The sequence below is a fragment of the Mchenga conophoros genome, linkage group LG17 (genome assembly GCF_057382185.1).
Source record: "Mchenga conophoros isolate Kocher_MC1m ecotype Shallow Benthic linkage group LG17, M_conophoros_male_GT1.1, whole genome shotgun sequence".
NCBI lineage: Eukaryota > Metazoa > Chordata > Actinopteri > Cichliformes > Cichlidae > Mchenga > Mchenga conophoros.
Genome location: NC_140542.1, coordinates 38575234 through 38598772, shown reverse-complemented (window position 1 = coordinate 38598772; position 23539 = coordinate 38575234). Strand labels below are relative to the sequence as shown.

Sequence of the window (23539 nt, the reverse complement as noted above, 5' to 3'; positions counted from 1 at the left end):
CATCCAAGTTCATTTTAAACAGTCACGAGGTTGAGAGTACAGTTCAATATAACCTGACCTCTACACAAGACAGCTTACAGTCTGCAGCCCTGCATATAATTCACCTTTGCAGATAAACAGTTACCAATACAGAGAGTCAATAATAAACAGGAAAAAAAACACTCATCTCTTTCTAAGAATGTATCAATTTACATAAATTTACTTACATTTTATTCCCTCTGTCATCACATCTCCTACAGCGTTATACATCCAGTATTACACCGTGAACCATAAAGGAATCACACTAAACGATAGATGATGTAAAATTCATTGTAGAAAAGTGGAAGGTCTTACCTGGTCTTGCTGGACTCCCTGTGTGCACCTGTGATAAGGAATATAGGAAAGGATGTACCTTGTAATGGGAGTGGCTTAGAGTTGCCATTGGCTTGACACAAAAATGCTGCAAAACCTGAAACTATAGAAACAGAGAAAGGAAATCAAAAGATCATGCCCAGAAGTTCCTCTATATTTTTAATGAACTTTTCTCTTTGTGTTTTAAGTGCGTTCAAGTTCATTTTAAACATACAAACAAATGCAACATCTATATGTCTGTTGAAGATAAATGTCAAAAAACATACACATATAAATTTACTTTAAAACAAAGTTTCCTTTTATTGTTGTTGTGTTTCTTAAAAACACAAACGGAAACTGCTGATAATAGTCATGATCATGTTCTAGTCTCAGGTGACTTAGATGTGACTGTTAACGTACACAGGTACGTTAAATTTTTCCAGATTTTTTTAGGGGTCTGATAGTTTGAATAAAGACATTTAGCTGTCATATCAAAAGCAGCGTCAGCTTTGTAATTCAAGTAGAGAATCAACAGTTTCTTTATTCATTCATGTATTTATGTCATGGTCCTGCGGCCATGACTCAGTGACTTTGTGTTTGTGTTCCTTATTGTTATTATTCTCTTTATTATTCTTGGGCTGTTTTGGGATGGTTTGTGTTTTGGGATTTTAGATACTGGGTTTTGGGTTTGTGCTCCCTCTATTGGTCCCTGGTGTTAGTGTTCCCCTGTCTCATCAGGTTAATCAGGTCCAGCTGTGTCTCCCACCTGTGTGTGATTTCCCAGTGTCTCTTTGTGTACTTATAGTGTGTGTTTTCCTCTGCTCCTCGTCGCGTCGTCTGTGTTCATCCTCTGTGTTACCCTGCGTACTCTGCATTTCTCCGTGAATCCCCTGCGTGCTCTCCCTGCTGTTCTCCCTTCATGTTCAGGTTTGCCACTCCCTTTGTGTAGTTTCTCCCAGTTTAGTTCATCCTTAGTTCTGTTTGCCATCTCCACTTTATGTTCAGTATTGTCAATAAATCACCTTCACATCTGAGTAAGTGCTGCATCTGAGTCCTCCTTTCCACTCTTCACACGGCCGCTGCCCCGGACCGTGACAATTTATTTATTTTGAAATTTAGTGTTCCTTGATCTGGGACAAAGGAACACACACACACACACACACACACACACACACACACACACACACACACACACACACACATATATATATATATATATATATATATATATATATTTTAGGGGTGCAACGATATTCGTATCGATATTGAACCGTTCGATACAGTGCTTTCGGTTCGGTACGCATATGTATCGAACAATACAACATTTGTAATTTATTTTATCAACTTTCCTTCTGACGATGCTGTCTGTGTTGAGCGCTCAGTGAATCTGCGTTCGACTGCTCCGCCTAGGGTCGACAGTGCAGCCTAGGCGGAGTAGTCGAACGCAGAGTCACTGAGCGCGCAACACAGACAGCATCGTCGGAAGGAAGAGCGCAGGGCAAGCTAGCGAGACAGAAGTTAAGCTCTCCTTGCAACATGGACCTCCCCCACCCTCATTCAGATCTGGCGTTTGGAATTATTTTGGTTTTCATGTGACGTATGACGCTGAAGGTAAGCGAGTCATGGACTAAAGTAAAACAGTATGTTGGATGTGCCATGCAATGCTCAATTACATGGGTGGGAGCTAGTGTGTTAGCACAGTTAGCTCGTTAACGTGTTGGCCGTCTAGCCCCATGCACGGGGCGATCGGCGGTAGCTCGTTAACGGAGATTTGCCGTGTTGTGGCGTTAACGTCATTTCAACAAGATTAACCTGAAAGCACTAGTGGGAACACAACGAATATGACTGCACATTTACGCCGACATCATCCTAGTGCAAAGACAAAAACAACAAGCATGCTACTAACTTTAGCCGAGTCATTTAGACAGCTGTTTAATATGCTGCTGAGAATATAGCCCAGAAGAAGCGGATAGTATAGCTTTTATTTTGGAAAGAGACATTTCTCTGTAATAAACTCTCTTTTCCAAAGATGAGTGATTCCTCAATCAGATACAGGGCTCGCAATATCGCTAGCCCGACGTCCCGGGGCTAGCGATTTTTTCAGTCGGGGTACCAAAATCTATCTCTGCCCTGCCCGTCGGGCTATTATAGGAAGGAAAAATATATGTCAATGCTTTTGCATTCTTTCGGAAATGTAGCTGGGTAATTATATCATTGGCATCGGTGAGCCACTGTCAATATGTGACATATTGAAATCGTGTTTGAATTTGCACTTGTTTTTTTGCTTTCACTTTGCAATCGCGTGAACTGTGTATAGAGAGCGACAGCACTGATCTGTGAGTGATGATAATTTGTGCACCAATTCCTCTGACATCGTCTTATTAATTGTTAGCTTACTATGCAAACATGACAAGTGAAATCTCCCGCAGCTTAAACATGTGAGAGGTTGATCGCGCAGAGAATCGCTGAGCTTATGTGAGTGTGTGTGTAAAAGCAGCAGGATATATATTTGACTACGATGACCTTCACAGACAGATATATATTTTAGTTCTGCTGAGCCAAATAAGACAGGTCAGGGTGAAGAAGTGACAGCCAAAGAAAAGCTTACCACAAAACGGAGAAGTTATGACAAATCAGACTATAAGGCAAAAAGAAAGTGCAGCTTTATGGTTTCATGGACAAAAGAATTTCTGTGGCTGCAATATGACGAGCTAAATAACCAGGGCTGCACATAAGTGGTCCGCAGGTGCATATTCGCTGTCAAAATAAAAAACAAGGGTTAGGGTTAAATTTAAAAACTGTACTTTTGAGTTAAAATATATATTTATAATTTTAATAAATGACAAATTAAAAAGGCATGAACATTTTTTTTGTATCGAAAAAATATCGAACCGTGACACCAAAGTATCGAACCGAACCGAACCGTGAATTATGTGTATCGTTGCACCCCTAAAATATATATATATATATATATATATATATATATATATATATATATATATATATATAATTTTTTTTTTTTTTTTTTTTAAACATAACAAACCAAAAAAAGTTTGGGAACCACTGCATCAATTAATTATAATGTTTGTGTTTTTAAAATGTTATTTTATTGTCACAAAATAATGTGCGCTCTCCAATGAGATATAGTACTGTAAGTACTCTTCTAAGGACTTTTTACGACACTGTGGTGGAATGGCAGAGAGGGATGGGGAAACTCAACAAACTGGTCAGGAGGACCAGATCTGTCCTGGACTGTCCGCTGAAGTCCATCGAGCAGGTTGGAGTGGAGAGGATGTTGTCTAAGCTGACATCCATCGTGGACAATACCTCCCATCCCCTGCATGAGCACTGAGCTGCTCGTCCAGCAGTAGACTTTCACTCCCACAGTGTAGGAAGGAGCGCTAGCAGCTGTCAGACAACCAGCTTTTGGTTACTTACTCATCAGCTTGTTTGCCCCCCACACACACACACTCGTGTACATATCTCCGTACAATGTTTATACATATTTCTGTACATTGTTACCTGTATAACTTCAGTTGCTTATGTTTAATATGGACCACTTTTTTTCTTTCTTCTATATTTTATATTCCCCTTGCTGTAAGAGCAGTGTAACACCCAAACTTCTCGTTCGCGGGACAATAAAGGTTTATTCTCTTCTATTGAGAGCGGCTATGCCTACATTACACCACAAGAGGGAGTATATCCTAAATGATCAGATCAAGTTGGAGTAAAGAGGCCAGGCCATTCACTGTTATACAAAAGTCTAGAGATTGTGTACAGAATGTGTAACAATGCGCGATTTCTGTACGTTTGCAGGTGGGCGACCGTGGCTCAGGGGGTTGGGAATCGCATCTGTAACCGGAAGGGCGCCAGTTCGATCCCTGGGCTCTCTGTCCTGGTCGTTGTGTCCCTGGGCAAGACACTTTACCCTACTTGCCTACTGGTGTTGGCCAGAGGGGCGATGGCGCGATATGGCAGCCTCGCTTCTGTCAGTCTGCCCCAGGGCAGCTGTGGCTACAACTGTAGCTTGCCTCCACCAGTGTGTGAATGTGAGAGTGAATGAATAGTGGTATTGTAAAGCGCTTTGGGTGCCTTGAAAAGCGCTATATAAATCCAATCCATTATAAGCAAGCATAAAATAGTCCAGTTGACCTTGGTGTAAGGTTACGTCCATAGGGTGTTTATAGTGCATTTATGGGGGGCATCAGTGTAGATTAGCAATGGTAATAATTATCAGCAGGTAAAGCTAATTCATTAGTCATTTTACCTACCTTGTGGCTGTGGCAGTTTTATTTGTGTACCTAGGTGTAATCACAGTGACACAAGACTCTGAATCACAGTAATCTAGTGGTTATCAGTTTATTTTTGTTCTGCTGTAAGTGTTTGTTGTTCTGAGTTTGAAACCGGTCAGGCCACTCACTGTCACACAATGTATACAACAACACTCTAGAGACTGTGTACAAAATGTGTAATGATGCATTATGTCTGTATATTTGCAGATCATACTGTAATTGTGGACTCATTTTAATCCAACATTGCCGTTGTTCTCCTCTGAAGATCTGCTCTCAGCTGGAAGCCCACCAAGCCAACCATGTTCATGGGTGCATCCGTGACTTTTTACAGAAAGACAAGCATTGCTTCCTTGCTTGTCATGACATCATAGATTCATATGGTGGGATTAAACAGATCTCAAGTAATCATGAAAATCATAGCATCACGGACAAATTGATATTCATGATCTCTTAGACAAGTATTGAAATAGAACATTTCCATTTAGGTATTTTTCACATTTGCATAACATTACAACAACATTACCCGTGACTGTGGGCTGATCTTGTTTACAGCATGTTTTGTTTTTCATGTAACAGGACTTTTGGGTTAGATGGATTTAGTTTGAGATACTTTTACATATACAAAGTTAGTATGTCTAAAAAAGTTACAGATTCACACAGAGATTTAAGAACTTAGTAGAGTTCACTTTTATTTTTGTAGATGTGTTTGAGGGTCATTGATCTCAGTTTCTCAATTGTCATGATCATCATTATTGTAGCATTAAAATAATTAACTTACATGTCACGAGCTAGCTCAGAGAGGCAATGAAAACCATGCATATATAAAACATACGATGCTTGTCTTGAGTGTATCACAGCAGAAATCCTTAGAGGGAAAAGAAAGGTCAAAAGCAAGACCATCATAACCAAATATCAATTAGTTTGGTGAGACCAAACATAACAGATCTTAGAGGACAGATCACACCAACGAGGAGCAACCTCAGCACGAAGCCATAACAAACTCTCAATTTTTCCCAGTGGGTGTAGGCTGCATGTTGACGACATGGGTGCCGTGTTTGCGAATTTTTAACTCGCGATGCAACTGGCACCAGGTGCACCACACACAGACACAGGAAGTGGCGATGTCCTTACAGATAGAGCCCTGTAGAGAAATATTCTGTAACTATACTCATTTTACTACTTGTACCATTTCTTAGTTAGTAATTTACCAGTGGGAGCCTAAAAAATATCTGTCAGAATAATATTTTTATTAATAAGTGTTATAGGGTTTTACCTGGATGCCATATTTGTGTCGAACGCCAACCCTCAGACCCAAGGCAGCAGGAGGCACAAACAGTGGTATCCCAAAGGCTGATAACACAGCGGGGCTGCAGATGTCACATAATGGGAGACAGCGGTTCTCTTCAAACATTCCTGCAACGGTACAGGCGAGGCAAGGGCAACACCAGAAACCATAGCAGCCTGGAAACAATATTTATGTTTATTTATGTTTTAGTACATTATCTAAATGCAGCATATGATGATAAAAGGGAAATATAAATAAAAAAATTCTTTGGTTGCTTACAAGATTTTATGTCGTCACAACAGCCAAAGAGGTCAGTATTCCAGTTGGCTGTCATTGTTGTTGACTGGTTACTGTACCTGTTAATACATGGAAATCAGTACCAAGCAAGAACACCTAATGCAAAACTTTCACGTTTAGCACATATTCCTCATTAAGAGGCTGATTTAGACAAAGAACAAGTTTTGTTTTCTAAATGTCATGTGACTTCCCTCACACCCAGGTAGCTGCCCCTCTCTGAGCCCAGCTCTGCTGGAGGTTTCTTGGTAAAAGGGAGTTTTTCTCCCCCTATGCTTGCTCACAGGGGGTGATCTGATTGTTGGGGTTTTCTCTCTATTATTCTAGGGTCGTTTGCTTTACAGTACAAAACACTTTGAAGCAAATGCTCTTGCTATATAAATAAAATTGAATTGAACTGAATTGAACATCAAAAGGTATCTAATGTACACTAAGTGAATATGTTTGCAAGTTAAAAAGGAGTAGGAAGAATAGAAGAATTACTGGGATGGCACTGGACCATAGGCAAATCCCTATAAAAAAAAACTTTAAATCCCAGCTTGACAGCTATTTCATTTGTATGAAGACCAAATATTTATGACCTCATGGTATTGCATACAATAAATGCAACTTTGACTGTGTTGTTTTGATGAGTGATATCTAAGTGTTGCACACTCAGAGAGACATGACTTCACTCTCTTTATTCTCCTCACTTCAGGTTTGGAGTTTACAGGCAGCATAGCATATCATCACCAAACAATGCTCTCAAACACTGTTTTTTCTTCTTCTGCGCTTACTGATGACATCACAACTCTGAACTCTGACCTCCTAGAATTAGTGAACTAAAATAATTCAGCCCTCCATCCATCCATCCATCCATCCATCCATTTATCCGAGGCCGGATCGTGGGGGCAGCAGCCCAAGCAGAGAAGCCCAGACCTCCCTCTCCCCAGCCACCTCCTCCAGCTGTCCAGGGGAACACCAATGCGTTCCCAGGCCAGCCGAGAGATATAATCTCTCCAGCATGTCCTGGGTCTGCCCCGGGGCCTCCTCCCAGTGGGACATGCTCAGAACACCTCACCCAGGAGGCATCCTTGTCAGATGCCCGAACCACCTCAACTAGTTCCTTTCGATGTGGAGGAGTAGCGGCTCTACTCTGAGCCCCTCCCGGATGGCCAAACTTCTCACCCTATCTCTAAGGGAATCGCTACCTTATCGTGGTGGAGGGGTTTGTGTGTCTCAGGGGTCCCAGGGGCTATGTTGTCTGGGGGCTTCTGCCCCCCTGATAGGGTCTCCCATGGCAAATTGGTCCTGGGTGAGGGACCAGACAAAGAGCGATTCAGAAGACCCCTATGACAAGACCATCGAGGGAACAGTTCACCCTGCCTGGGATAGGGTTACTGGGGCCCCACCCTGGAGCCAGGCCTGGGGACGGTGCCCGAGGGTGAGCGTCAGGTGGCCAGGCATTAGTCCATGGAGCCGGCTGGGCACAGCCAGAAAAGGGGACATGGGCCCATCCTCCTGCAGGCCCACCACCCACAGGAGGTGCCATAGGGGTCGGGTGCACTGTGAGCCGGGCGGCAAGCCAGGAGCGGAGGTCCTGGTGGACCGATCCTGGCTACCAAGACTAAAATAATTCCCTGAAACTTTTTTCCAAAAATAAAACACAATTAAATCAGCGTATTTAGAGATTTCCCCAAAGATTACGAAAATGTCTGTTTTATAACCACTCTTAAAACGCAACAAAGGCAGTGCAATCAGTAAATGGATTTGTTAACAGCAACATTGGGTAGTGTTAAGCTGTGTGTATGAAATTTGTTACCATGTTGTTAACCACACCTAAGCAATGCACTTACCTGGAAGCCACTACCACACAGTTGTATCAAGAACAAGGGCGAGGTAGCTCAGTGTGGGAAAAGTAAATTACACGATTGTGCAATCCCACTTGGAGGAAAAACACAACACTAGTTGTTTGACTGATGAATGATTTACAGAGCTGAGTTAGAATTGTATGCACTTTAAAAAGATAACTTTTACAGAAGGAGAAAAAAAGACACAAACTCGACACAGTGCCACGTGCATCAGTTACAAAACATTAGTTAGAAATAATAAACATGTTTTTAAAATACTCAGTGACCATAAATGTTTGTTAAAAGACCAGAATGATTACATTAGTTTACATCTTTCAGGTGAAAGCCAGAACAGATCAGTTTTATGTTAGATCTGCAAGCTTTTGTAGACGTTTACAAGTCATCTTCCAAATGTAGCTTTTTACACCTCAGAAAATATATATTTTTAAAATACGATAAAAATGATTTCTTCTCTGTTCTAGCTGTTTGATATAATCTCACACCTCTCACTGTTTTGATTATAAATTTCCATTTTTACTAGCAACCAAAAAATCTTACCTGTTAAAGCTGGAAGTCTTGTTGTGAAGTCAGGAAGCTTTGAGAGAACATGCTGCATGTGCACCGTGCATTACTCAGATACCTCGGAAAAAAATGCAGCCGAACCAGAACTATTACACATAAAAAAAGGTTAAAACAACAACGTGCACCGAGGTGTGGCAAACCTGTTGACCACATCGCTGTAAACACAGTCAGTGTGCTTCTTTTGGATGGCCAAACCTCAATTTCCATTTTTTTTTTTTTTTAAATTTAACAACAGGCGTGTTGTTAAAGAAATCACAATAATGTGATTGATATTGTCATGCTGATGTTTTTTCATTGTCATCATTTGGTTAATGGTACGTGATGTGCAAAGTGGTCATCAGTCAGTTGGATGATTGAAACCAAAATGTAATTTAACAAATGTATTAGCCTTAAAAAAATTAAAAAAATAATCTGCCAAAATTATTTAAACGTCTGATCTCTCTTTTAAAGATTTCTTTTAGGTTTTTTAGCCTTTATTGTAGCCTTTATTCTGCTTAGTTTGACTGCCAAACACTGACTGACGTTTATGTGCAATTTTTCAAACTGCACACATGTCTTTGCAGTTTTCTTGTTTTCTTTAAGATCGTTATTTGATATGTTTTTCCACAAAAATGACTCACATTTTCCTCACACTCAACCTTAATCCAGTTTTGCAAACTGAGGTCATCTGATGATGTAAGTACATTTTGAGTTTCACCAGCAGATGTTAAAAATGAATGTCTGGAAATGGGTAAAAGTTCAGTCGAAAAAGATTTAAGAATTGTGAATTTTCCCTTTTCTAAATATTTTTAATAATATTATTTAAATTCAATAAGAAATTCAATAAGGTTTTATTTATATAGCACCACATTAAAGTTTTCCTTTGGCTTTTTATATTGTAAAGACCTTACAGTATGAAATAGACGAGCCACATGATCAAACGAACCTTTAAGCACAGCACTTGGTGGGAAGGAGGAACTCGATTTTAACAGGAAGGACCTTTAGCTGTCCTATAGGCTCAGGGTGGGGCAGCTAGCATCCAGCTTGACCAGTATAGAGGTGAGAGACGAGAGAAAAGGACCGCTTAGAGAGATCTTGGATAAAACGCAGACTGTGGCAGCAGACAAACATTGCCATGCAGCGGTGGTGTGAATAAACGCACTGGGAGAGAAAAGAGGGGAAGACATTTTCAGTGCATCATGGGAAGTCAACCAGCAGCGCGAACCTACAGCAGAACAACTAAAGGATGGTTCAGGGTTATCTGATTCAGCCCAACAACTATAAGTTTTATAAAAAAGAAAAGGTTGGGATGTTTGTCCTGGACATTTGTTTAATGTGACAGATGGCAAAAGTGTTGCCCAGAGGTGCAGCTCGTTGTAAATGTTGAGCACACCCTCTGAATGCTCTAAAGAGAGCTCCACAGTCTCTAAATATGATGAAAATGAGTGCTTGAATGATTAAAGGCAAGTAAAACTCTTTTCTCCCCCTGAAGGGAGTGAGTATGTAATTGGTTTCATTTGTTTAGTTTTTTTGTCTGTCTGTCCATCTGTCGAGTCACCACAGTTTTCAAAGTATGTTCAAATTTTATGTGAGGGTAGATACTAAGAACAGCACAGGCAATTTCTTTTTGCCCAAAATCAGTGAAAACTTTATATTACTCACAATTTTTTGTGAAGCATTTTCAAACTTCAAAGTATACTAGGCCTTGGGGGACACAAGTACCTAGTGTGGCTAAGCATCTGACCTTGAGCTTCAAATTTCAAGAGAATCTCAAGGTTTCCTTTTAGCTCATATAAGCCAAAATCTGCTCCATACAAATGGTTAAAGATTATAAACTACACCTTATGTATAGGTACAAGGTCAGGGTCATAAAATTTAGGATAAAGCTTTAGTTTCCAAAGGATCATATCCAAACTTTTAAATGATATATTAGTTATTAGGGGTTATAAGAACTTTCTTTGAGCTCTTTGAAACATTTTTTTTCAACACACATTAAATGAGTTCACAATGACACAAAAAGATGAATACACTACACCAGATTTCCATCTCAGTATAAACGTCAGTGTTTTTGTGTAGCCCTTGCCCTTCGGGGCTCTCTAAGGGCTCCTGTTGTTTTTTGCAGTTACTTTTCTTTAAATGTAAATTCTGAGTTTGTCATGTTTGTCATGTATAATTAGAATCTTATAAGAATCTTAAAATCAGTACGATAATGTACAGTGTAAAGCCTGAGTGATGTGTTCATACATACTAACACCTGTTAAAAGACAAGTGTTAGACTAACTGCAAACGCTGGAGAGAAGGCTGTTTAAATAGAGAGACGTGCAGTAGTCCAGGCTAGAGGTGATGGACGCATGAATGAGTTTTTCTAGGTCTTTAGGAGGAAAATAAGGCTTCATTTTGGCAATTTCATGTAACTGATAAAAACTTTGGACACTTGCTTCTCACTTGCAGTATACCTTACTCCTTTACTAGATTTAAAAAGCAAGTTTATTTATTTAGTCAATTTAATTTTGGTGATAATAACTTTCACAGGATTTTATACAAAATGGTATCTTAAACAGAATTTTGAGAAATACAGAACTAATATTTTTGAGTCTTGGTTCCTGTTTTGATTTTATGATTGTGTTTCTTGTGTTTTCGTTTTTCTGTTTTCGTTTTTTTTTTTTTTTTTTTGCCTGTCCCGTTTGGATCTTTAGCCATCAGAATTGTTGTCTGAAGGCCAAGAAAGATGCCAAGTGGATTTACTTTACCAAGTGGATCATCATGGCCTTGCCATATTGGTCCATTTGACCTTTATTATAATTATGTATTTATTTTATTTTCGTTTTTTAAAGATAAGACAGACATGACTGGGGGATTGGACAGGGAGAAAGAATGACAGAAAGAGAGGGAGAGAAAGAAAAATAGAGGGGAGAAGAGAAGGTGAGAAAATGGGGAAGGGAAAAAAAAGAAAAACAAACAAAACAACTGGATCACCTGTATGGAGATAAAAAACCAGAAGAGAAAACAAACAACAAAGAGCAACATAATAAAAACAACACCATCACAAGAAACTAGCTAACAATAGATAACAGTAGATACTTTTTTAATTTCACCTGTTAAGAATGAAAAAAGAAAACAAGCAGAAGAAAACAAGAGCTATAGAATAAACAACATCACGATGATATATGGGAATATAACTGTAAATACTAAATATTAAACATTATTGTGCAGCACGTAAGATCGAGAGCGCACAGTGTGCTTTGAGGTAGGAGCCAAAAAGGGTGTAGTTTGTGTGTGTGATCACCCGTGTGTACACCTGTGAGCATGGACGTGTTTGTTTTTAAAAGGTTCCTTCATGTAATGATCTGCTAGAGGGTGTGGGGGGGCACAGCCCTGTCTGTTTTCCTAGTGGTGGCTATAGCTGACCTGTGTGTGGACCTCACCTCAGCTCACAGAACCTGAGACTGTTCACTATGTTTAGCTCGCTGAATGATACAGATGATCCAAAAAGTTTTTTCTTGAGATTTGGTGGCTCATACTGTATTTTATTGTCTGTTTCCGATGCACTTGTACAGATAGTGGATGTAGCTTCATAATAACAAAGCATTAGCTGATAGCTTAGCACTCTACCCTCAACAAATGCAGTACTCTATGGCTCCAGCAAAACCAGCATGGTGGTAGTCAAAACACTTAAAAAGCGTTGGGGCTTGAAAATGTGCACTCCACAGAAGGACGGTGAAGACAGTGGTACTGACAGAAAGACAGGAGCCAAACCTGAAGGAGGCAGAGCTCAAGATGTTGAGATGTTTGCTGAGAGTGACCAGAAATGACAGGATTAGGAAGAAGTATATCAGAGGAACAGAGTCGGGCTGAGCAGTTTGGATTGAGGAGCAGTAGAGCGTCTGTTTGGCCTCTTGTCTCTTCTGCTTACATGACATTATGTAAATTAGATGTTGAAGGATGTAGTGGAATTCAGACTTATTTTTTAATATTCAAATGCAGATTACAGTCCTCCTGTTCCAGCAGTAAATTCTTCCTTAGCCCACAAAGGGGAGACAATCAAAGACGAATGAAGACCAATGTCCAGGTCTGAATGTTTTTACCATTTTCTTTTATAAAAATATTTATTTGAAGTCTTTTTTATTTGTTTGTTTGTTTGTTTTTTTACAGTGAATGGAGGCAGATATTCCTAAAACTTGAAGTAACAATAGTAAAGTCTGTACATTTCCATGCTTTCTTTACTGTTCTTCCTCGAAATAGACTATATTTTATAAACCAGAGAAAGTGGTGCCAGTAGTGCTAACATGAAATTGTCATGGTCCGGGTGAGTGCTTGGGTTTTTCCACCGAGTCGTCATTTCCACCCCTGGGTGGAGTCACTTGATTCCTGCGTGTCTCCACACCTGCTGGCAACTGAGCTGCCAGTACTGATGAGCAGTGCTCACCACGACTCTTTGCCAAGTCTTCAGCTAACCACAGTTAGTGCTGGCCACCACAGAGTTTCACAGAAAGAGGGTTTTGTTCATAGAAACATTTATTCAGCCTTTGTTTTCCTTCCCTCAGCCGTCCTGTTGTCTGCCACCTCCATCCTCTGGCAATGCACTCCTTCATCCTGAAGCTGGTTTTTACTCGGCAGCTCTTTGCATCACAGCACCCCTTGGATCAGATTGGTGATCTAATTGATCACCAATCTGCCTCACTCTGACCACTTACCCCGCCCTTGCCGTTCCAGCTCCCAGTTTGGAGAGCTGCTTCCAGCTACACTGCAACAGGTTTAAGCTGCTGAGGGTTTTACTTGAGTATTTTCTCTTCACTCACCATTTTCACTCTCTTAGTTTTGATATAACTTTTTACTTATTAGTTATCATTCAAAAACACCCAGAGGCGGTCAAGTGGGAGTGACTGTTCTTACAGACACTGGGAAAGTGTGCACGAGTTGAAGAAGAGCTGTCTAAAACTGACAGTGGCACTACGAAATGTGCAATGACTGCATTAAACAAAGAAGGAAAATGGAGCGCTGATGATTGTAACAACACAAAACCTTTCTTTTGCTATGATGGTGAGATTTCTAAATAAGGTCTTTGTCAGCATTCTTACTTAATTAATTTTAGAATTTTAAGTAAGATGCCATATTGAAATGAAGAAAGCAAAGCAATGAAGTAAAGTAAGAAAAGTAAAGATGATACGGGGAAAATGTTAAAGTCAAAACGTAAAGCCTAACTCGTACTTTTTCTTCTGTTTGTTTTTTTGTGCCCTGTTTTGTTTCGCCTCACATTTTAATGTCGTTCTTACTGAAGCCCGATGTCCTCAGATTCAACCAAACATCTGTGTTTACTCATGGCAGAAATGTTGATCCCGATCAAAGAAAGCAAATAACGGGATGAGGCCTGAAATTACTGCAGAGTGCACCTTTGACCTGGTCTCCATCATGAACATGGAACAGCAGGAACTGGTGAAGGAGGCAGCCAAGAACACCAACACATCTGGCTGGGACTGTGCTACAGCTGTGCTCTTGATCTCTGGTTCTGGGTCAGTGATCAGCTTCTCTGCTATGATAACTGGACCAATGAGACAGAGACTGGACAGTTTGACATGTCTGTAGAAGCAAGTAGGAGAAGACGAGTGGTCCAAGAAAACAGATGAAGAGTTAAACTTCATCTATTCTTTCTGACAGGCTTACCGGTGATAGACCTTATATTTCTAGCAAGTCTGGAAAAATACAATATTGTTGCATCGTCCAGGCTACAAACAATAATAACTTTTCTTTTGTGTTTATTCTCCGTTTACTTCTTTGAACACTGTTATATATTTATTACAGGATGACCACACTAGTATAAAACACCTCACTACACATAAGATGTGTATTATTGGGAAATTATACTTAAATATTGATCTATATAACATTGATAAGAATGAGTGTTTTTCCTTGTGACACTTTGTGTTTGCAGACCAACATGAAAAACTGCAGCGACCCAACCAGTCACTACGAGATTTTAATCTTCTTTGCATCCAGTTTCATCCAGCGAGAACCAACAAAGTCTAATAACAATATGTGCATGATGAAGTTACAAACCTTAATATAATTCTGTTCGTATGTTTTTAATGACTGTTCGGTGTGGACCACACTTTTCTACAGTCATGTTTCAGTGTTTTTCTCTGAGCGGTGTGACATTCAGTGTTGTCTCCATCGATGTGGGATGTGCCAGCCTTTGTGGCTGGTCTCCTGTCCCTCTTATTCAAGGTAAGTGATGGAACAAACACTTGGTTTCTTTTTCATTTGCTATAAAAATGATTTGTAAACAACTGTAAAGGAGCCAGCACCCTGTGTTCACCTTTATGGGTTTATTAATCGCTCAGGGACACTTTCACTCTCAGCACCCACGGCAGCCAGTTCTGCAGTCAGCTGCACCCTCCCCCTCCATCTCCGGTCTGTGACATCACTGAAAAGGGGGAAAACCTCATCATAAATCATCCCCACCTGACCCACCAACCTCCCTGGCACCACCCGTCCCCTGCAGTTGATCCAGGGACCACACCTCCACCACAATTAGATTTACTGATCACTGCAAACTTTGATATAAATCTACTAGAATTTGACACATCACAGATAGTCACACACTTGAGTATTATCACTGGCTCACGTGGCTGACATCCACCAGCTGTGTGTGCTTTTTAAATAGGAAAAAAGGGATTCGTGGGAGTAAAAGTTTCAGTTCATCTTCATAAAGTACACTGATAGAAAGCAGATGTCAAATGCTGCATCTTTAGAGTAGCTATAAATAACCATATGATATGAATCTCACCTTCAAAGTGGATGAAAGGCATTATGTTGACAGATAATTTGAATTTATTGAAATGTTTTTGTTTTTTAAATGTGCAATAGCTGTCGTCTTTCCTGTTTTCCATGGCTTCATCTAGATTAGATTGTGAATGACTGACTTCTGTTTTGAATGTTCAAATACATAATACAGAATCCTCTTGTTAGAGCTGAATGTTTCATTCAATGACCCAGAATAAGAACAGATCAGAGTGAAGCAGGGACAGAGGAACAACCTGACGTAAGTAGAAACTTTGTAGTGTAATTTGACATTATTGGCTCAGAATAGAGGTTAAAATGTATTTCTTTAGAGATTGATATTAATGTATTTTCACATATTAAATGTAGAGCCCATGTTTTATTCTTGTTTGCTGTCACAGGGGGTGGCTATAATGACAGAAACAAAAATAGCAATATAAGGCAGTGATAAAATAGTCCTGCAGTAAAACAGTTTGTGTTAAAACGGCTGTTCCAAGCTGTGAAATTGCAAAACAAAACAAAAAGTCTCAGCTTCTTGTTTATTTTCCTTGTTTAGTTGCATTTTTATCATCTGCACATTTCCCTCCTTTGTTATTGCTATCCGTCCTTCTATTGAGCTTTCTTAGACAAAGCAGTGAAACCATATTAACTTTGACAATTGTCTTTTCTCCACTTCTAAAAACAACAACAATTTTAAAAAAAGACTAACCACACACTGAAATACTGGGTCTATCAAACAGAGCAAAGATGCACTGGAGACCTTTTCTGCTCATTCTAATGGGTAAGTAGATCATTTTACTGGAAAAACTACAAAATAATTCACTTCAGATTAGTGCACTGTTACTGTGTAATCACTAAAAGCACTGAAACTACTCGTTTTAGGCATGTGTTGCTTTCTTTATGTGATGTCTTCCCTCCTGATTTAACTTTCTTAATGACTTCTCTGACATCATTATGTTTATACATTTATTAAGGTGTATATTTGTTTTTTTCTTTTTAGGTCAGTGTTCCTTGTTTTCATGCCAGCGCTATAAGTACTATTTTATTAAAGAGCCTAAAACATGGGACGAAGCTCAGAGCTACTGTAGAGAAGGATATAAAGACCTGGCCACAGTGCCTGACGTGACATATAGGGAGACTCTGTACATAGATTCTACAGAGAATCAAGCAAACGCCTGGATTGGGCTGTACAGCATCTCAGGAAGAGAAAACAGGATGTGGCACTGGTCTCTGCCAGGAGTGGAGTTCCATGATAAAGAGATGAAATGGAAAGTAGGGGAACCTAATGATAAACCTGAACATCTTGAGAACTGTGGACGGATTAAAAGCCCTGATGGGCTGGTGGATGTTGGCTGTTCTAACAATCACGCTTTTGTCTGCTATAATGGTGAGAATAAGGCAATCATTAATTAATTAATTAAATAACTGTTCATATTTAAATATAATTCACCTCTAATGAATATGAAAAGAAGCACTGCTTTTTTTTTTTTTAGAGCAGAGCAGACTGTATGTTTCATTGATTTACTGCACCATCTTGTGGTGCCAAATGGTATTACACAAAATAACATAAAATTCAAATTCAAATTTTATTTGTCACATACACAGTCATACACAGTACGATATGCAGTGAAATGCTTAGACAACTGCTCGTGACCTAAAATAAAAGACTATGAAAAGGAAAGGAAATAAATTGGGTAAATTTAACTGGGAAAGAATAAAACTTCAGAGAACTGTTTCTCTGCCACACAGAGCAAAGACATCCTGAGCATGATGTCACAGCAGTGGGTATTCCCCTAACGTTGCTACAGAGAGTAAAACATGAAAGTACTTTTACAATCATACTTCAGCTTTGGACTCTTTTTTAAGTCGCATTTTTTGTTAGTGGGTTGTATCGACATGCAGTATGAATTATTGAGCTAGTCATTAATTATTGATCTTATTGTTACAATACAGCACAATGAAAGGATCACAATTTTCAGTATTCCAGGTTAATATTTTCCAGTTTTCATGAAAAAAAACTATTGTCTGAGATCAAAAAATTTGCATTTCTTGTGACACTTTTTTCTCTTTATTCCACAGAACAAAACAAATCACTCCATTTGATTGACACAAAAAAAAAGTGGCGTGAGGCTCAGAGCTACTGCAGACAGCACCACACAGACCTGGCCAGTGGAGCAGAACAGTTAAAGGAAGCAGTCAGTAAATTATCTCGTAAACCACCATCATGGATCGGCCTGTTCAGAGACACCTGGAGGTGGTCAGATGGGAGTAATTCTTCTTACAGACACTGGGAAAGTGTGCATGAGTTGCCTGTAGAGCTGTCTAAAACTGACAGCGGCACCAGGAAGTGTGCGATGATTGCATTAAACAAAGAAGGAAAATGGAGCGCTGATGATTGTAACAACACAAAACCTTTCTTCTGCTATGATGGTGAGATTTGCAAAGATTCAGCTTTTACATCTGGTTTCTGTCAGTTTTCTTACTGAAGGAATAAATGTTAAAATAATTTTTAAATCTTTCTTATTCTCACTGAAAGAAGTGTACATGAGGAACGCTGGTATAAGTTTCATCATCAAGCTAAATAACACAAACTACTATGGAGTTTTCTTCTGTTCTTATAAACGAACATCATGTGTTCTTTCATGACAGAAAAATGGATCCTGATCAATGAAAGCAAAAATTGGGACGACGCCTTAATTTACTGCAGAAAGCACCATGATGGCCTGGTCTCCATCACAAGCAGTGAACAGCAAGAATTGGTGAAGGAGAAAGCCAAGAATGCCACCACTCCGTATGTCTGGCTGGGACTGCACTACAGCTGCGCTCTCGATCTGTGGTTCTGGGTCAATGACCAGCTTGCCTGCTATCAGAACTGGGCCAATGAGACAGACACTGGACATTGCAACCTGGCTGTAGCCATGGAGACAGGAGGAGAACATAAATGGTTCAAGAAAGATGATGGAGAGAAGTTTAACTTCATCTGTTCTCTGTGACTGGTTTTAAAAGCAGTGTAGCAGCCATGGGTTAAAAATGTGGCAATACTAGAAACAGATGACACATAACAATCATTTAAGTTGATCAGGCATAAAATTATGACCCCGGACATGTAAGGTGAATTACACTGATTATCTCTTCATCATAGAGCCTGTTAGTGGGTGGGATACATCAGGGACCAAGGCAACATTTGGTCCTCAAAGCTAATGTGTTAGAAGCTGTTTTTTATTTTTCAAACTGTAGAATGCTTTATTCCTAAATAAGTTTAAAAGCGATACGTACTGTAGAGTAAAATATACCACAGCATTTGTATGCTTATATAAACTTTCCATAATCTGACAAAGATACAAGATTTATAGTAATACTTATCCTGAGCAAGTAACAATTTTTTATTTAAAAAAAACAACATACAAAGAGAAACAAAAACCTTTGATTAAAGAAAGAAAAATAATAGCATGAGGCCTTAAAATAATGCAGAGTGCATGTTTGACCTGGTCTCCATCACAAACCCGGAACAGCAGGAACTGGTGAAGGAGGCAGCCAAGAACACCAACACAGCCCACGTCTGGCTGGGACTGTGCTACAGCTGTGCTCTTGATCTGTGGCTCTGGGTCAATGACCGGCTTTGTCTGCTATGAGAACTGGACCAATGAGACAGAGACCGACTGCAGCAACGGAGAAAGAAAAACAAGAGTTACAATCACAGCCTAAAAACACTGTTAAAAGTACGTTTTCTCTGTTTCCAGGCTAGAAACAAGCGACACATAACAACGATAGCATTTCTTTGTTTTTATTTTTCTTTTGAAGTTTATTTCTTTGTATTCTGTCACATATTTGTTACAAAATAGGAATCTGTTCTAGCTCAATAACTCTTCACCTGTTAGATAACATAAGGTGATGGCTTTGTAGTGTATACAGCAATTATAAGATTATTTATTTTTATTATTATTTTATTAACCTTTATTTAACCAGGAAGATCCCATTGAGATTAAAAACCTCTTTTTCAAGGGAGACCTGGCCAAGATCGGCAGCAGCAGGTGTCTCACAGTTACAGAAATTACTCAAACACAGGCAGCAACAACACAAATGCAACAATAAGTGAAAGAATACAAATAAAATAAAATTCAAATAAAAATAAAATCTGCACGTACCTGAGTCTGGCACAAGGTAAGTCAAAATATCTAATATCTAATATGTAAATAACTGTCTTAACCCCCCAAATGCAATGTTTATATATAATTATTTAAATTTAAGGACTTAAGTAAAATGTTTATTTTTATTTTTCTGACCCTGTTTAACAATGTTGTCAGATTTTCCTGTGAACTGGGAACACTGGTATAACTGATAATGAAATTTGAAACAAAAATATTAAACATTAAATATTTTTATCATTAGTGTCAGTAAAAAAGTGTGTATTGTTCAGGATTTTTTTAAGTAATTAAGAGAACACTAGATGGTTCACATGAGCCAACAATTTCACAGCAATTAAACATGTTCACATTTCCCATATGGTCTGTGCGACAGTGTAGAACCACCCCTCATTTCTTTACATTCTGCTTGGAAAATGGAAAATGGATGCAGTGATGTAGTGAAAAATTTACAAATAAAAATGGAAACGCAGCAGCTGAGGCAAAAAGAGTTTGTGCAATTTTTATAAGCTTTAAACCAGCATGTTGATTCTTCAGAACCAGACATGATGGTCAACACAAATTATACATTTTGTGTATATTTTTATTCACAGGTGATCATTTTTCATTTAGTATAGTACAATATTTAACATATTTTTTGATTTCCCAAAAAATGATTTATTTAGCACAATATAGTGGGCTACATACTGAACTCAGTATCACACTATTGGTCTCATTAATATACACATCCTGGTTCCTGTGCCAAATCATTGACGGATGTTTTCTCTGATTTCTTAATGACGTGACCTTCAGTTACTTTGTATCTGCTGTAGTCGTTGTAGCTTGAATCAAATTTGTTGAGGGCACCTTTGGGATGTTTTTTAGATTGAACTAAAGAAATGAGAACAAATGCCTCCCTCTGTGCTCTTATGAAAGAGCACAGAGGGAGGCATTTGCTTTGGAAAAAACTGTATATTTGCCCAACATCTGTAAAGCAGTGGGTGTGATTTATTCTGCCTCCACCTTTCTGTTTGACTTTGCTCTTTTATTTAATCTCTTAGTGTTTCTGTGCAATGAGCAAAACAACAAGAACAACAGCAGCAGCGATGAAGTTTCATGCTTTTGTTTTCATTCTTCTCTTCATCTGCACGTACCTGAGTCTGGCACAAGGTAAGTCAAACAGAATGGACTGGATGCAGAACTCAACTGTGACATTTCCACTTAAATATCTACTTTTAACAGAATTCACAGAAATGTAACCATGCAGCTCTTCACAGTATCTTCTAAAAATCTGACTAAAAATATGCACCCATCTTTTGGTGGGGTTTTTTATGCCACATCTTGGGTTAACCACAGTTCCTGAAGCCTCATTCCTTTGTCTTTGTTTCTGAACACCTGTTGTTTTTTTTAGTGAGGGGATGTGGGAATAATACTGGACAGCACTGTCCACAACATTTCCAAGCGGGGTGGTTTATTTCTCCGTTACTCTCTAACTTTCTCTCCAGGCTCGTATGGCAAGTGCTGCCTCGGCTATGTTAACGACATAAAAAAGAAGAGAAACATCGTCGGTTACACTATGCAGGAACCGAACACTGTCTGCAACATGACAGCTGTTTTGTGAGTATACAGTGTAAGATCCTTCACTTCTGACTGGTTTTGTTTTCCTGCACTGTCAAATTCCAGCATAATTAATAAGCACAGACTGACGGAAAAAGAAAAACCCAATTTAGGAAGTGCATGATCGACATTTAATGAAGTGTGTGAGCTTCTAAAATAAGCTTGAGAACTTTAAATAATGATACTCACATATGTAGGTTTCAGATGAAAAAGAAGTCCAAACCTGTGTGTGCCAATCCAGACGATGATTGGGTCCAGAGGGAGATGAAGAGGCTGGATCCATCAATGCTGCATTAGGTAAAAAGATACATACCATGCTCTCCCAATGTCATACACTCTCAGAGGCTATGTACATTAACCATAATACACACCGCCTCTTTACAGAACGAGAAAAAGCAGAAGAGGGGACAGTGGACATCTTTATCTAGCTGTCCGAGATCGGATATCATCTTTAGTCATGTACACAGTTTACTAATACAGAAATATGTTGTATACTTAATGTTAGAGCCAGTATAAGTAAAATAATTTATGTGAACCATCTATGATACTATTCAACTGTGTGTGTATGTGAGAAAAATGTATCCTTAACATGCTGTTAACAGATAAGTTGAGGTTTTTTAAAAATATACACAGATTTGCTAGAGTTGGACTTTGTGTTTTTCTTTTGCAAATAAAGAGCAAAACCAAACAGAACCTTTGGTTTGTATACTGCAACTTGATGATAGAAAATTAAAAACACTGCACTGCAACAGCATCCTTGAGATGTGCTTGAAAGGGAAATTTGTACAACCAAGATATGCAGAACAGCATCTCTAAACACAACACATATGGAACTGTAGATGGCCTACAGCATGGATCCATCCATGTGCATCCATCGTGTCTTGTATCCACAGTTCTGGCTGGTGGTGGGGGTGTAATGCTGTGGGGCACGGTTATTATAGTTAGCTAAAACTAAATACAAAATTAAAACTAGATGTAAAAACAAAACCCTGTAGTTAACTAAAAATTGAAATAAAATCTAAAAACGATTATGTGACCTTGGAAAACAGAAAAATAAAAAATAAAAACATGGGAGAAATATCTCCATTTTCAGTATTTGTAATATTGGTAAAAAAAAAACATTATGAGCTGGTCTGATGAGGGATTGATGAATGTATTTACTGAGACTCTTAATGCCAACAACAGTGTAACTACTTTCAAAAAGTTCTGTATTTTTATTGTAATTTGTGCTGACTTTTGACATAAAGTATTTACAAATTAAACTAAACTAATTAAACCAAACACTTTTGAGCAAGAAATACTAAAAACAGTCATTTGAAAACAGAAACTATAAAAACTCTGGTGTTGTGGATATTTACTTCACTTTGGTACCAACTTACACTGCAGCATATTATTGAAACAGTAGATTGACATCATGGATGTAAAGCCAACAAATCTCCAGTAACTGTGTGATGCTGACATATCGATATGGACCAAAATCTCAGGGGAAGCTTTTAGCACCCTGCTGTGGCAGGTGAAGGCAAAATGGGGTCCAGTACTCCCAAAAACTATTGCAACAACAAAATCGTCTTCAGTGCAAATTTTTGACAGCTAATCTAATTTTACAACAGACTTGAAAAAAACCTAGGATTTTATTTGTAACTTATTTTGGCAAATATTTAGGGTGATGTTGCTGAGATGGCCTGTTTTATAGTCTCACGGAAGACTAAAGATATTAGTTTTGTTTGTTTATTTGTTTTTTGTTTCATTGTTTGTTACTTACATTTTGCAACATGAATATTAGATAATATAATATTATTAGAATATCAGAATAGCATTTTAGGTCTTCATCACAAAGGATCATAAGCTCCTTCCACATATTTAATGCAGGCTCCAGTATACAGTGAGTTTTCACCTGGTATTAGGCAGACAGGATGCGTAACACCAGGTGTGATAATTAAGACGTCCTGAACAGAGAAGACGTCGATTTCTATTGTTGTGTTTCTGCTCCACTCTGTTTCTAGCACAGCTCACACTGCTGTGGCACCTAAATTGTTAAAATAAAATTAGAGATCCTCGGCTATTTTGAACTAGGTGGTGTTTCCTTTTTCAAACACCACCCAAAGTCACCCGTCATTCTGCGGATCGATTGATTGATTGATTGATTGTCTTACCCACATATAGTGTACAAGTGTCCCAGTCATCGTAATCTAAGAAGCTTGTCATGAAAAGCGTCTGGACTAAATTTCTTGAAGACGTTGAAGAACAGAACTGGATGAGTACAGATATTACTGCCCCTGCTTTAGAGAGGTGAAGTGTCTCAAGGTTTATAAGGTTGGGGAAACCTGCAGTCAGCTGAGACTGAAGAAGTCACCTGGATGAGTGACGAAACGTTTCTCCCACTGAAAACGCTACGTCCAGAAGAACAGAATCAACCTTTTGGGATATTTAATC

At 38.9% G+C, this 23539-nt stretch overlaps 3 protein-coding genes across 4 annotated transcripts; 2 read left to right on the top strand and 1 right to left on the bottom strand.

The window, feature by feature from the left end:
- Positions 1–4895: 4895 nt before the first annotated feature.
- LOC146555917 (cornifelin homolog B-like) lies at positions 4896–8669 on the bottom strand. The gene is made up of 4 exons (XM_085252406.1): positions 8589–8669; positions 6187–6263; positions 5896–6083; positions 4896–5763 (listed from the first exon to the last, which is right to left on the bottom strand). Exons 2-4 carry the CDS (start codon positions 6239–6241, stop codon positions 5626–5628), a joined length of 381 nt encoding a protein of 126 aa, XP_085108532.1. The 5' UTR covers positions 6242–6263; positions 8589–8669; the 3' UTR covers positions 4896–5625.
- A 6938-nt stretch (positions 8670–15607) lies between these two features.
- Positions 15608–19050, top strand: LOC146555916 (macrophage mannose receptor 1-like). Of its 2 annotated transcripts, XM_085252386.1 has the most exons (5): positions 15608–15630; positions 16072–16149; positions 16369–16755; positions 17448–17798; positions 18018–19050. In XM_085252386.1, the coding sequence occupies exons 2-5, from the start codon at positions 16116–16118 to the stop codon at positions 18359–18361; spliced, it is 1116 nt and encodes a 371-aa protein (XP_085108512.1). In that variant the 5' UTR covers positions 15608–15630; positions 16072–16115; the 3' UTR covers positions 18362–19050. The 2 variants fall into 2 exon arrangements, with proteins under 2 accessions (XP_085108512.1, XP_085108511.1); XM_085252385.1 differs by lacking the exons at positions 15608–15630; positions 16072–16149 and having other exon boundaries at positions 16309–16755.
- Positions 19051–20499: 1449 nt separating this feature from the next.
- On the top strand, positions 20500–21799 carry LOC146555915 (C-C motif chemokine 20-like). The gene is made up of 4 exons (XM_085252387.1): positions 20500–20659; positions 20995–21106; positions 21304–21403; positions 21491–21799. The coding sequence occupies exons 1-3, from the start codon at positions 20563–20565 to the stop codon at positions 21401–21403; spliced, it is 309 nt and encodes a 102-aa protein (XP_085108513.1). The 5' UTR covers positions 20500–20562; the 3' UTR covers positions 21491–21799.
- Positions 21800–23539: the final 1740 nt, after the last annotated feature.